This window comes from Hyperolius riggenbachi, chromosome 3 (assembly GCF_040937935.1).
Source record: "Hyperolius riggenbachi isolate aHypRig1 chromosome 3, aHypRig1.pri, whole genome shotgun sequence".
NCBI lineage: Eukaryota > Metazoa > Chordata > Amphibia > Anura > Hyperoliidae > Hyperolius > Hyperolius riggenbachi.
In genome coordinates, this window is record NC_090648.1 from 249,169,452 (window position 1) to 249,185,382 (window position 15,931).

The 15,931-nt window shown below is 44.0% G+C and overlaps 1 protein-coding gene across 1 annotated transcript in view; it reads left to right on the forward strand.

The window, feature by feature from the left end:
• The first annotated feature begins 1,371 nt into the window (after positions 1-1,371).
• Positions 1,372-15,931, forward strand: part of MCM10 (minichromosome maintenance 10 replication initiation factor) — a 57,746-nt gene continuing 43,186 nt past the window's right edge. Inside the window, exons 1-6 of the mRNA XM_068276136.1 lie at positions 1,372-1,565; positions 6,860-6,901; positions 10,142-10,516; positions 12,138-12,263; positions 12,551-12,694; positions 12,795-12,960. Coding sequence (XP_068132237.1) covers positions 6,895-6,901; positions 10,142-10,516; positions 12,138-12,263; positions 12,551-12,694; positions 12,795-12,960 — 818 coding nt within the window. The 5' untranslated portion in view covers positions 1,372-1,565; positions 6,860-6,894. The remainder of the gene's footprint in view (positions 1,566-6,859; positions 6,902-10,141; positions 10,517-12,137; positions 12,264-12,550; positions 12,695-12,794; positions 12,961-15,931) is intronic.

Sequence of the window (15,931 nt, forward strand, 5' to 3'; positions counted from 1 at the left end):
TTTTATTGCGGAAAATACCGACTTTTGCGGAAATTTTTCCGCATGAATCCCGCACTTTTACCACACTTTTTCCGCATGCGGAAAAAACATGCGGAACCTTTTGAGAATTTTAATGTGGCGGTGTTTTGGTCGGTAACTTCCCGCATGCACTTTACCGCATGCGGGAAGTCTTTGAGAATAGAGCCCATAGTGTAGGTAAGCTCTCATATTGCATGGAAGTAGTAACATTGGCTGTGCAGATCAGGCTAAACCCTCCCTCTACCAATGCCTAACACTAACCTATGCCCAAGCAAAAATCTCCGCCAGTATAGTGCTACCTTCGCTGCTAAGAACTCCCTCTATTTTTTTGCTGGCTACTGCCAATATTGCTCAGGCACCACCTATGCCTAAGCACTGTATAAAAATTAAATAAATTAAATTAGTGTGCAGAATAAATGCACGCACGCGCGCGCGCACACACACACACACACACACACACACACACACACACACACACACACACACACACACACACACACACACACACACACACACACACACACACACACACACACACACACACACACACACACACACACACACACACACACACACACACACACACACACACACACACACACACACACACACACACGTTGTGCATCATAAAACATAAATCTGGTCTCCAAATGCAGAAGATGTTAAATACTTTTCCCCAGACTGCTATGCCCAGGTGATCATTTGTGCAGATTGCCCAAACAATGTCCATCCAACTTCCCACCATACTTCTAGGAGATGATTTTAATGGCATTCTTTCATACTTTATGCAATAACAGACATACATTTTCAGCCTGTATTTCACAGTTTCATTGCATACTCATTTCTACAGTCTCACTAATACCTGTACTGACAGTTGTTAGGCTTATAGCAGAGAAATACTGTCTGTAGTCCCAGCAAATTTACCGCAAACAACTCCCTGTATCTCGCACACTACATCTCTCTCTCTCTCTCCCCCCAGTACACATGACAAAACAAACATAAATCGTTTTCAAAACAGACCTTGAATAAGAGATTCAAGATGTTACCAACCAAAAGATGGCCGCCGTTCTCCGCGTACAGGGAGGGCAGCTTGCCTTAACGCAAACCATTTCACGGCTTCCTGCCAGCAGTAAACATGGCGCTCGTTACGTCACCGCAGCCAATCGTTTCTATTACTTGTGCCTAATCATGCTTATAACATTCATCATATTAATGTAAGAGGCAGGTGACATACGATGTATTACTGGGAGGTTGTCACTCATTGCTGGCTAGTCTTGGATAGAAATGCAATATTCATTACATTTTGCGCTAGAACTTATCACAAGTCTGCAGACTGGCGCCAAGAAAGATGACGCACTGGTTGTGGGCGGAGTTTTCGTTGAACGTTTGGCGGGTGTTCTGTGGGGTCATTTTGCTGGGAATACGGAGCTGGGCATGAGAGCGGGAATTTCAGTGGGTTCTGTGCTGCGGACAGAGTTCGTTGCCAAGTGACAGTCCCTCTGAACGCCCACTGGTACCGGGGAGCTGCAGCCTGCACGGATTACTGGGTAAGGCGCGTTCACACACCATGCCACACAACAAGGGGTTGATTGATGGGGTAGTTATTAATAGAGGAATACATAGGGATGATTGTCAAGCTTAGTGCAACTGTAGTAATTGTACAAAACCAGATGAAATCCACTTATGTGTTGCAAACATATAATGGTATGTTCCCTGCCTGAGCTCGTCACAGGGACCATGCTAGGTACACCCCATACCATTTTTGTGTTAGATAGATGGTTCGATAAGTCTGTGAGACTGGCCACAGTATACGTGGTGCGATGGAAGTGCTTCGATCAACGCAGACTCTGCAGTGTGTTGCTGAGCTGTATGGGTGGTACTGCACAGTACATGATTGCACTGGAGTCAATAGCACTGCAACCAGCTTCAAAGATTATAGCGGTGCGCATAACAGCGAAGTTGCGTGACACACCTAAGGTAGCCATACATCTAGTGATGTATGGGCAGATTCGGCCAAGAGACAAATCTCTCTAATCGAATCTGGTAAGAGAGAGATCTGTCAGCTGCTGCTGAAATCGATCTAAAATTGGCCCTATGCGCTGCCTCACTGCTGTCCTCCTAATGCCCGCCGTGCCAAAGTGTATATAGTGTATATACATTACGCTGAGTGGATCGTTCAGAAACAGCCTTATCAGTCTGCAGATAGACTGTACACACGCACTACTGTCGGGAGAACGACCGCCCAGCAGGAGGGTCTGACGGACCCGTCGTTCTCTTTAGTAGTGCGTGTGTACGCACCTTAACACATAGTAAGAATTGATACTTATCCAGTGCTTCTTCCAGCCCCATAAACGCATGTGAGTCCCTCGCCGTCCTCCTGCGGTCTTCCGATCAGCCGTGCTAACAGGCTCAGTCGTGTCCAGTCTAGGTTTGATGCGCATAAGGCACTGACTGACGTGACTGAGCCTGTTAGCGCTGCCGATCGTTGCTAGACTGCGGGAGGACGGCGAGTCACAGGTGGTTATGGGGCTGGAGGAAGGGCCGGGTAGGTATAAATTTTTACTATGTCTTAGTTTCTGGTTTACTTTAAGGGTACCTGAGGCATATTGGGGAAATAAGAGATACTTAGGAAGATGGCAGCCTGTGGATCCTGCAGATGTTTCCCATATAATCCTGGCCCCTATGGTTGCTGCGCGTGGACCCTTAGAACATATCCAACAAGTGCTTGTCTGATATGTTCTCATGGCCACACTCCCGGCGTGAGTGTAGCTGTACTACAGTACAGCTATGCAGTAAGCCGGAGCTGCTTGTCCGCGTGCGGCTCTGTGCTACTGCACAGACTCAACCGTCTCTCATGCAGGATGGCCGAACTTGTGCACAAAGAGTAGCGTGACCACAAGCTTCTAAAGGGTCCTAGTGAGCAATGGTGGGGGCGATGAGGAAACGGGAAGCCTCTGGAAGGTGACTGCACTGTGCTGACTTGAGGAATTCCATTTTTGACCTGGAATGGTCCCTCTATCTCAGGGGTCCCCAAACGTTTTGGGTCGAGGGCCGGATCAACATACTTCAGATTGCTGGGGGGCCGGAGTATACATAAAATGATGTAGAAGTCTTTTCGGGACAGACAGTAAAGCATACCCAGGTGACAACCTGCAGTCCAATTGGACATTAGTGTCACCTGATGTGGAATTTGGAAACCAGCGAATTATTGCTTTATATCTTCCATGTGGATGGGTGGTGCCAGCATTTCTATTGTATATGCGGACCACCAATATTTAAAGATGTAGCTGACCACATCTATAAGTAATACATTTTGTGTGTGGGGGCCAGTAAAAAAAGCCTCAGGGGGCCACATTCGGCCCACGGGCCTTAGTTTGAGGACCACTGCTCTATCTGTATGCTGGGTTTGCCCTTTCTTCCCTGTGTACAAACAGGCAAGCTTATCAGCATCTTCTGTGAAAAAAACCTAACCCCCTTCCTCCTCCCCTCTGACTCTGAAATCTCAGGCTAGTAATACCTCCCCCTCCTACTGCTCAGACTGAGCTCCCATGAGCCCTTGCTACTGCCAAGGCTCTCTGAAAAACTGTGGGCGAGGCTTGTTTAGTTTATAGGGAATTAGAGTAATAAAACAAAAAAGTATTTGGCTTGAGGAATGCCATATAAACAATAGGAAAGAAACACAATTATGCAATGAGTAAAAGTTCACCTCGGATCATGCACACCAAAACCGCTAGCAGATCGTCAAAACGCTAGTGGTTTTGGGAGCAGAGAGCCGATATTTGCCGGGTGCACACCGAGCGGATTTTGTATGTGATCCGCCATCTGCATCCGCGTGGCTAATGTATCTCTATGGGCTGGTGCACACCGGCGGTTTGAGGTTTTAAGCAAACCGCAAACGTGCAGCAAGAGGCACGTTTGCGGCTTGCTTAAAACCTCAAACCGCCGATGTGCACCAGCCCATAGAGATACATTAGCCACGCAGATTTTCAAGCGGATGCGGCCGGCGGATCCGCCCAGTGTGCACTGGGCCTCAGACTGGCTTCTGTCTAAAGCAGTGGTTCCCAACCCATGTGTCGCGGCAGCTTCAGGTATGTGTCGCGGCTCTCTCGGAGGGCAGCAGCGCAGTGGAGGGAGAGCTGTGGGCAGCGGCAGAGAAGGGGGCCATCTCACCCCCTTCTCTCACCTTAGGGTGCTCTGCCTCCCTCGCTCTCCCCTCCGATACAGTGTGGCGGCGCTTGGCAGCGGGCAGGACTTGCCTTCCGTGTCGCTCCAAGCGCCGGCTGGAAGTTCTGGTTCTGCAGCCGCTGCTCTGGTCTGGATCAGGCCAGAGTAGTGGCAAATCATCCCGTGACGAGACCAGACGGGACAGAGACACGGAAGGTAAGTTCCGCCCCTCTGCCAGCCACCGCACTTCGTTCCGGAGGAGGGAGGGAGAGCACCCTGAGGTCCCGCTCTCCTTCCCTCGCTTTCTCCTCCTGGGGGGTAGGGGGCACCTGGCTACATATACTGGGGACATCTACACCTGACTACATATACTGGGGACATCTACACCTGCCTACATATACTGGGGACATATACCCCTGCCTACATATACTGGGGACATATACCCCTGCCTACATATACTGGGGACATATACCCCTGCCTACATATACTGGGGACATATACCCCTGCCTACATATACTGGGGACATATACCCCTGCCTACATATACTGGGGACATATACCCCTGCCTACATATACTGGGGACATATACCCCTGCCTACATATACTGGGGACATATACCCCTGCCTACATATACTGGGGACATATACCCCTGCCTACATATACTGGGGACATATACCCCTGCCTACATATACTGGGGACATATACCCCTGCCTACATATACTGGGGACATATACCCCTGCCTACATATACTGGGGACATATACCCCTGCCTACATATACTGGGGACATATACCCCTGCCTACATATACTGGGGACATATACCCCTGCCTACATATACTGGGGACATATACCCCTGCCTACATATACTGGGGACATATACCCCTGCCTACATATACTGGGGACATATACCCCTGCCTACATATACTGGGGGCATATACCCCTGCCTACATATACTGGGGGCATATACCCCTGCCTACATATACTGGGGGCATATACCCCTGCCTACATATACTGGGGGCATATACCCCTGCCTACATATACTGGGGACAACTGGCTGTTTGTCATTATGTGCATTTACTGGTGAAAAGCTGTCTCTTATGTGCATTTACTGGTGAAAAGCTGTCTCTTATGTGCATTTACTGGTGAAAAGCTGTCTGTCATTACATGCATTTAGTCTACATGTCACGGAGATCTCCAAAAAGTTGGGAACCACTGGTCTAAAGGAATACACTTTCCAGTATAGCTGCCTATTGCACACATGCTAGGGCCACTGTGGTCAGTTTATATATAGGAGGTCACCCACACAAATACATAAACATTTATGCTTGGTGGTATTTGATCCAGAACTTTAGGAGTGCCAACTAGAGATGGTCAATGAAATGCAAATCCGGCCTGCGTGCAAATCATATCCAGCTTAAAGAGACTCCGTAACAAAAATTGCATCCTGTTTTTTTATCATCCTACAAGTTCAAAAAGCTATTCTAATGTGTTCTGGCTTACTTCAGCACTTTATACTATCACTGTCTCTGTAATAAATCAATGTATCTTTCCCCTGTCAGACTTGTCGTCCTGTGTCTGGAAGGCTGCCAAGTTCTTCAGTGTTGTGGTTCTGCTATGAACTCCCCCTTCCAGGCCCCTCTATGCACACTGCCTGTGTGTTATTTAGATTAGGGCAGCTTCTCTCTTCTCTCTTATCTTTTACAAGCTGGATAAATCGTCCTCTGAGCTGGCTGGGCTTTCACATACTGAAGAATTACAGACAAGGGCAAAGCTGTTTGCAGGAAGAAACAAGCAGCCTGAAACTTCAGTGCATGAGAACAGGGGGAAAGAAACACACAAATGATCTCTTGAGATTAAAAAGGAAGGCTGTATACAGCCTGCTTGTGTATGGATGTATTTTCTATGTGTGGACATACTGTACATCAACCTACTTCCTGTTTTGGTGGCCATTTTGTTTGTTTATAAACAAACTTTTTAAAACTGTTTTTAACCACTTTTAATGCGGCGAGGATCGGCGAAATTGTGTCAGAGGGTAATAGGAGATGTCCCCTAACGCACTGGTATGTTTACTTTTGTGCGTTTTTTTTTTTTTTTTTTTTTTTACAATACAGATTCTCTTTAAGATGGTCCGATTAGATCTTCATCACCTTCTTTCAGTTTTGATTGGTCCAGTTCCAAGCTGCATACAATGTACATTAAATTAGTATGCAAGCTAAAAGGATACCTGGGGGGGATTAGATTCACAGTCTATCAGGTCCCTCGCTGTAGTTGAGCTGCCTTTCATGGGTGCTGCTGTCGTCCACTTTGAAGGATCGCTGACCACAGCTGTGGTCGTGGTCTACTGCACATGCATTTGTGCTTCCATGTGCCTCTCTCCATCGTACTCCTGTAGCTGGAAGCGTTCTGCGCTTGTACAGTTAATAAGGACACAAATTGTGCAATAGCAGAATACTCAAGGCCAAGGGACTGCAATCGAGAGAGGCATGCACAGTTTTATCAGCTGTTATCTTTTATTTGTCTGCAATTAAGATAGGTCAGCAGATTGCAATTTGTGAGGTTTTTTTTAAATTGATTTGTTTAAATATAACTGGAGATCTGCTTCCACATTCATATATCTGATTTATTGTTATGCTGTTTCTTTGATGTTCTAAGTATTTACATCTCTTTATTACTTATTAGATTTCAAGCTTGGTGAAGACCCAAACTCCAAAGTCATGGAAGGTAAGCGCTCTCAAACTTGGTATTTTGGTAATATTTGTTTTTCAGACTCTACAAAAGGGAATCTGAATTCTGTACCCCAACAGTCTATGGATACAATTGCGGGGAGAATGGGGGATGAAGCTTGAAGCGAACCTAAACTGAGAAGGATTTGGAGTTTTCCTTCTAAAATAATATCAGTTGCCTGACTTTTCTGCTGACCCTGTGTCTCTAATACTTTTAGCCACAACCCCTCAACAAGCATGCAGATCAGGTGCTCCTGACTGAAGTCAGACTGGATTAGCTGCATGCTTGTTTCAGGTGTGATTCAGCCACTACTGCAGCCAAAGACATCAGCAGGATTGACAAGCAACTGGTATTGCTTAAAGAGACACTGAAGCGAAAAAAAATTATATTATGATTTGTATGTGTAGCACAGCTAAGAAATAAAACCTTAAGATCAGATACATCAGTCTAATTGTTTCCAGTACAGGAAGAGTTAAGAAACTCCAGTTGTTATCTCTATGCAAAAAAGCCATTAATCTCTACGACTTTCAAAGTCGTGGAGAGGGCTGTTATCTGACTTTTATTATCTCAACTGTAAGTGAACTATTTACTTTTTCTCTGCCAGAGGAGAGGTCATTAGTTCACAGACTGCTCTGAAAGAATAATTTTGAATGCTGAGTGTTGTGTAATCTGCACATATTATAGAATGATGCAGTTAGAAAACACACTGTATACCTGAAAATAAAAATATGAGAATATTTTCTTTGCTGCTAATCTTCTAGTAATTATTCATAGTACACAACCAATTCATTATATCATTTTTTTTTTTTTCGCTTCAGTGTCTCTTTAACCAGTTCGGCCTATCTGGACGAGCTTCCTCGTCCAGATAGGCACTGCTGCTGCCGCCGCCTCGTGCGCCCCCCCCCCCCCCGCGCGCTCCCGCTGCCCGCCGCTAGCCCCCGATCAGTGAATGGGAATATAATTCCCATTCACCGATCTATCTTCCCCGCAGAAATACCGACGCTTTCTCTCCAGAGAGCGCGGTATTTCTGCCCCCAGGAAACATTTCCCCTGCTTTTAAGTTCCTAGATGCGAAATCGTTCGCATCTAGGACTTTTTTCACTGTGGCCATCTTGTGGCCGAATAGTAAACTGCACCACAATTCATTTTTAATAAAAAAAATATATATTTTACATTTAAAATTAAGTTTCCCTCCCACACCAAAAATTACCCACATACACTTTTTTTTATTAAAAATAAAAAATACAATTAAAAAACAAAACAAAAACAACATAAATAGTTACCCAAGGGTCTGAACTTTTTAAATATGCATGTCAAGAGAATATGTTATATTATTTAAAATGATAAGCTTATAAATAGTGATGGACGCAAATTGAAAAAATGCACCTTTATTTCTAAATGAAATATCGGCACCATAAATTGTGATAGTGACATCGTTTAAATGGTGTAATAAGCGGGACAGATGGGCAAATAAAATACATGAGTTTTAATTACGCTAGCGTATATTAATTTCAAACTATAATGGCCAAAAACTGAGAAATAATGAATTTTTTTCATTTCTTTCTTAATCTTCCTGTTAAAATAGATTTAGAAAAAAATAATTCTTAGCAAAATGTAGCACCCAAAGAAAGCCTAATTAGTGGCGGAAAAAAACAAGATATAGATCAATTCATTGTGATAAGTAGCAATAAAGTTATAGGCGAATGAATGGGAGGTGAACGTTGCTCGGATGCATGAGATTTTCGGAGAACACTGAGGATAGTTAGCCAGGTATAGTGTAGTTAGGTGTGGGTGGCTTCATGATAGTTAGCCAGGTATAGTGTAGTTAGGTGTGGGTGGCTTCAGTATAGTTAGCCAGGTATAGTGTAGTTAGGTGTGGGTGGCTTCAGGATAGTTAGCCAGGTATAGTGTGGTGCCTTCAGGATAGTTAGCCAGGTATAGTGTAGTTAGGTGTGGGTGGCTTCAGGATAGTTAGCCAGGTATAGTGTAGTTAGGTGTGGGTGGCTTCAGGATAGTTAGCCAGGTATAGTGTAGTTAGGTGTGGGTGGCTTCAGTATAGTTAGCCAGGTATAGTGTAGTTAGCCAGGTATAGTGTAGTTAGGTGTGGGTGGCTTCAGGATAGTTAGCCAGGTATAGTGTAGTTAGGTGTGGGTGGCTTCAGGATAGTTAGCCAGGTATAGTGTGGTGCCTTCAGGATAGTTAGCCAGGTATAGTGTAGGTAGGCGTAGGTGCCACTCATCTCCCTCCAGTTCCAGCGGCGGTGTCTGGGGCTCCTCCTGGTCTCCCCTCCTTCAGCCGCGCTGCAAGTGCAGATGGGCACTCTAAGGAAGACTCCGGAGTTTGGCGAGCGAAGGGGGCAGCGTGCATTGTGCCCACTGCCCAGCGCCGCCCCCAGCTATGACGTCGACTTCCTCCTCTCCCGCTGTACCGCCCTTCTCCTCTCCACCTCTCCCGATTGGCCAGAGGCTGGCAGCAGATTTTACATGACGCGGCCTAACGGTCGCGATCTACCAAATAGGCGGTCGCAATCTACCGGTAGATCGCGATCGACCTATTGGGCACCCCTGCTTTACACAGTCTATTCTATTGAGCTCCCCATCAGATAAAAATCTTTGCAAGATGCTGTACACATTCAAAAGATCAGGATCTGCAAAAGATCAGTTCCTGCAAAATGCATTCATAGTCTGATATCTGCAGATCTCATACATACCTTGCATCTGCAGATCTATCATCTGCAGATCTAAAGATCCATCCTGGTGGATCTGATCTGCAGATGAATGTCTGTTAAACAAGGTGTGTGTATGAGATTTGCAGAAATCATAGATTATGAATGCATTTTGCAGTAACTGATCTTATGAATGTGTACAGCATCTTGCAAAGATTTTATCTGATGGGGAGTTCAGCTCAATAGAATAAACTGTGTAGGCATGGCTCTCATACTACATGGAAGGGGGTAAAATTGGTCTGTGATCTTTCATTAATCTTTTAAGTGTTGGATCATTTTTGTACACAGCTCTGGACCACAATATCAGCCATATAGACCCCCCCCCCCCAATTATTTATTCAAGAAAATATAAATGTGTTTTTTTTGTGGGAAAGGGGGTATAGGCTCATCTTCTATTTTGTGTGTGTGTGGGGGGGGGAGGAGGAGAACAAAAAAATAGTAATGTAAAAAAAATAAATGTGTGTGTGTGTGTATTGTATTGGTGATCCAGTGAATATTCATATAATTTATAGATGATGCTGACTTAGAGCTTTTGACATCCTTGCTGGAGGAAAATGAAGCAGCAGAGAGCAGGGGTTCAGGTTATCCTGATTCCTTAAGTGATCCTGATGCCTATGATGAATTATTTGATGCTGATGAAGAAGGGTCTTACCATGAAAGTGACAGTGCAGCTGATGGGCAGGACCATGAAAGTGACAGTGCGGCTGATGGTGGACAAGATCATGAAAGTGACAATGCAGCTGATGGACAGGACTTTGGAGGGGTGACTGAAGATTTTAACACGCTGTTTGGTGATATTGATGATCTTGAAGATGATAAAGCCAAACCCCACACTGCTGTGCAGACTCCTTCACCCAGCCAGGAAAAATCTAAAAACGAGCTAGAAGGTATGTTTCACTTCTCCAGATGACATACCTTCCATGTGCGTGAACTTGTATGTGCTTACGTTAACATGATTGTCAGATCAGTATTGCAATAGAGTTACATTACAGTTCTAAAATGCTGTACAAGCATAACTTTGTCACTATTTACATTATAAATATGAGTTCTCAGTAGTTTATATTTCTATGCTCTGTCTAAAGATGCTATCAGGACTTGTAAACTGATGCTTTACATCAGCCCTGTAGAAGCAATGGCACTAAAGTACATTGTTCAGAGATCAGCCAGGGCTTTAGCCTGCTTACTATTCCCATAAGCACAGTGTAAAGCTATGGTCTCCTGCTAGATTCAAGTCAATTGAGGAGGCCAATAACGACCACCTCAGCCTATAATTCGGCATTTGTAAAGTGGCCCTCAATCACCCCTTGGCAAATGATATTCCAGGCGGATCGACTTGCTCAAGCGACGGCTGATACCTTTGGGCACGTCCTTTGTCCTGTTGTGTGACGTCAGGCCTGTGCCGCTCCATCCTCCCTCCACATAGCAACAGAAGGCGTTGTCCACGACAGGTGACATTTGTCACGTGCGTGCGTGTGCCCATGCGCCTTAACAGCTTATTCTGTCCATGTGGGAGATAACGCATATCTGTATCTCTGTAGAAATAGGAGAGAAGTGGGGGAGGGGGTGCAGTGGCTCGCCACTTGAAGGCCATAGACACTGATTTAATTATCAGCCGACCCAATCATGTGTAAGGCAAAGGAAAACTGTTCAGATCCCTTGCACTTGGCTGGTTTGTGTGTAACTTTTTGTTTTCTTTATATTACATATCTTTTTGAAAAAATCAATTTTATCACCCAAAAATAAATAAAAAATAATGCATTCGCCAAATATTACTAAAGTGGGATATGGAAGCTGCACATCACGAGGAGTGGATATTATATATGTTTCCATTGTCTGTACAACACCGATTTGGAGGGCTGCACAGAGAGGCCTAGTGCACACCAGAGCGTTTCGGCTGCGGTTTGCGATCCGCTTGCGGGTGCGGATCCGCTTGGGTAATGTATTTCAATGGGCTGGTGCACACCAGAGCGGGAGGCGTTTTGCAGAAACTCATACTCCCGGGCTGCTGCAGATTTTGGATTGCGGATGCGTTTCTGCCTCAATGTTAAGTATAGGAAAAACGCAAACCGCTCTGAAAAACGGCACTTCAGAGCGGTTTGCCAGGCGTTTTTTGTTACAGTAGCTGTTCAGTAGCAGCTTTACTGTAACAATACATGAAATCTAATACACCAAAAACGCTTCCCAAAACCGCAAAATGCTAGCTGAAACGCTACCTAAAAATAAGAAAAAGCGTTTCAAAATCTGCTAGCATTTTGCGGATCTGCTAGCGGTTTTTGGTGTGCACCAGGCCTAAGAGCTTAAAGACCACATGCAGGGTATCAGGATTATTTGAAACCCAAACTGGTTGTACTGTGTGTGGAATGATTGTTGTAAGATGGTGAGATTCTTTACAGGGGAGATTGATGTGAAAATGTTTTGTGCCACCTTACATCTCTGTGCTGTATATGCCGACATACAGTATATATTTTACATGTATGTATTTATAGTTCACTTATCACTCTCTATTAGAGGAATTGAGGAAAATGCAGGAACAGATGAGAAAGCTGCAGGAACAGCTTCAGCAAACTGAGATAGCTCGCTCGCCAAGCTCTGCTCCACCTCGGAAACCGCCCCTCTCCAAAACAAGGACTTCAGGTACTGTAATTTGTGCAGATTCATTTTAGGTTGTATATTTATCTACATATCGGCAGCCATGCCTCTGTAAAGTATTGGGGCCCCAAACAGTTGCTAAATTATTATCCAGGAAGACGGTAGAAATGTGTTACTAGACTGATATACAATTGACTCATGTATGTCATTGTTTTGTGCTTGTGCTTTTTATGAGATGACATATTTGTGTTCTGCTTAACAGTATTTAAAACATTTTACTTGTTGCATTAAAAGTGTGAATCTTTTTTTATTTTTTATTTTTTTTAATATAGGATCAAAACCACAATGCAGTCCTTTAAAGGAGAGAAATATTAAACCAATTTTTGAGTCCAGTGCCTTTGCTGCCCAACTTGTCAGCCCATCTTCCTCACAAAGAAAACCTCAGGAATCTACTAAAAGAAAGCTGCCAATGTCAGGTAGCAGAAAAAGCCTCTGTGCCTTTATTATGGCTTTCCTGAAAAAGGCCAGAAGTATTAATTGTGCTACTGTCTTTTTTTTTTTTTTTTTTTTCTTTAGAGAATAAAAGCCCCCCTCAGAAGAAAATGTCAGATTTCTTACCTCAGGGTGGAAAACTTGCCAGTAAGCCTAGCCCCGCACCTGTGTCTACATCTCAGCCTACACCCAGCAGATCTCCTGCCCATCAGAATGTGTCACTTGAAAAATTCTCTGGACTACGACTCAGGTATAATAGTAGAGGCAGGGCAATCATGGGTTGGACAATAGTGAGCCCGTATCAGTGACATGCAAACAGTACTAACCCGTTTTATCCCCTGCAACCTCGTAATTTTCATGCAGTAGCTCATAACACACCTCAATAAGCAACCAAAGTCTCTTACTTTGCCATAAATGTTTTGAGTCTTTTCTTCATTCATGATAGGTGAACAGGTGGCTTTGTGCTACTGCGCAGGTGCGGCTGTACTCACCTCATATGTAGTACGACCACACTCGTACGAGAGTTTTAAAGAAATGGGGGATTTTTCATAGGTACACTCATTACTGATTCTGGGTACAGTCACAAGTTGAATTCTTTAAGAATGGAACTCTATGGGGAACACCACTAATCAAACGTACATCGAGATCACAACAATGTATTTGGCTCATATTTAGTACTGCTGCCATCCAGGGCCTCTTAGCATTATCCTCTGACAAAGGATTTCCGAAACAGCACTGTACCATGGGGTCACATTGCTGATTATCGCTCAGCACTTAAAAAGACACTGAAGTGAAAAAAAATTATGATCTAATGATTTGCATGTGTAGTACAACTAAGAAAAAAACATTAGCAGCAGAGACACAAGTCTAAAATTGTTTCCAGTAAAGGAAGAGCTAAGAAACTCCAGTTATCTATGCAAATTAGCCATTGAGCGCCACGACTTTCAAAGTCGCAGAGAACTCTACCAGACACTTGAGATAATAAGCTTTAAAGAGTAACTGTCAGGCTGCAGAAGCTAATTTAAACCTCTATTCTCCTGTGTTAAACAGTTTAGAAGGAAGCCAAAAAGGCATTAGTGAAGATAAAAATCTCTCTTACCTTTGATGTGTGCTTATCAGCAAAGCTGTTAGACCAAGCAGGACGCAAGCCGCATACTATACTGCAAAGCATTCTGGGGCCCTCCCCTTGGCTGCTAATGAGACGTTACAGCAGCTTGTAATCAGTCCAGCGCGTAGCACTGATAAATCTCCGGGCAGAGTACACTGCAGGAGTCAGCTATTGTTCCTAGCCACATGGCTAATTAATATTCACTGCACACTGTGTTATTCAGTACGCGCTTTTCTGTGATCAGGAAGCAGGCAGGACATGACGACACAATTGGCTTCATAGAAGACAGAAAAACATGGAACCTGCCATGAGCTGTCAGGAGCATCAATCTCTGCATATACTATATAAAAATTCTGTGAAGTACAAACGTGGACAGTGAAATGCATATGTAATGTAAGTACAGCCAATCTTTAGCTACTGATATGTGTTTATTTTCTCTGAGACCTTATACCTAACAGCTCCTCTTTAAAGAGACTCCGTAACAAAAATTGCATCCTGTTTTTTATCATCCTACAAGTTCCAAAAGCTATTCTAATGTGTTCTGGCTTACTGCAGCACTTTGTACTATCACAGTCTCTGTAATAAATCAATGTATCTTTCCCTTGTCAGACTTGTCAGCCTGTGTCTGGAAGGCTGCCAAGTTCTTCAGTGTTATGGTTCTGCTATGCACTCCCCCCTCAGGGGGGAAAGAAACACACAAATGATCTCTTGAGATTCAGAAGGAAGGCTGTATACAGCCTGGTTGTGTATGGATGTATTTTCTATGTGTGGACATACTGTACATCAACCTACTTCCTGTTTTGGTGGCCATTTTGTTTGTTTATAAACAAACTTTTTAAAACTGTTTTTAACCACTTTTAATGTGGCGGGGAGCGGCGAAATTGTGACAGAGGGGAATAGGAGATGTCCCCTAACGCACTGGTATGTTTACTTTTGTGCGATTTTAACAATACAGATTCTCTTTAAAGACTTTGGCTTCAATTCATCAAAGGGTGTTCGATAACAAAATCCCAGTCCTTAAAATACCGCATTCGGTATTTTACACTTCACTGTGCTAATTCATCAATATTTTCACACATGTGGTAGATGTTCGGTAAGTTACCGAAGAGGTCCGTGCAGTGAGGGCATTACAATAGGAAAGAGGCAGCACCGACATCCCTATACATGTGCCTTTTATATTTGTTGTGCTGCCTCTGCTCTTGCTGAATCTGTCTCATTAGTCTTAAGTATCTATTTACTTGCCACAGCTTAGATGAACTGCTGAGAAACATTACACATTCCCTGCTTAGGTCATTTTGCCACGAACTCCCACTTGCATCCCTGCATATTTAAACAGGCACTCGAGGGGTTACACTACCGAAGGGTGCCTAGAAAAGAAGGGTGCCTGGAAAATGACTGTAATTCTTTTCTCTCCCCTGGCTGCCTGGGGGGGGTCTGTTCCACCCGAGAAGCCTGGCCAACCTATCAGCAGCACTTGCAGGGGACAGGGGAGGTTTCTATGGTCCTGTCACACACGGAGAAGGCATTCCAAGCTCCTTATCGACGGGAGAGCTGGAGATAAACACCGCACATGTTATCGAATGCTGTGAGCTTGATGAATTAACATTTGCTGACATTTTACTGACGTGTTGAGGTAGTCACTTAACAAGTCGGTAATTTATCTCTCTGCTCGGGAATGTCTGCTTCTCATGCGGTAACTGCTTTGATGAATTAACATTTTACTAAGTGCTCCGTAAAGTCAGCTGGTTTTCAGCATTACTGAATGCGGTAATGCTTGATGAATTGAAGCCAATGTATCTTTTTTTTTTTTTTCCCCTCTGCAGGGAAGATTTTTCCAGAGCAGGCTAGTGAAGTTTTGAACCCATTTAGAATGCTGAGTAGTGTCTAATCTGCAAATATTAGAGAATGATGCAGTGTTATAAAAACACTAACTGAAAATAAAAATATTAGAATATTTTCTTTGCTACTAAAATTCTATTAATTATCCGTATTACACAACCAATTCATTATATCATAACTTTTTTGGGGTTCAGTGTCTCTTAAGTAGCCACTTTGCCTGTTTGTATCCAGGTTGATTTATGCCTATTGTTGCCAATACATTGTTGTGATCTGG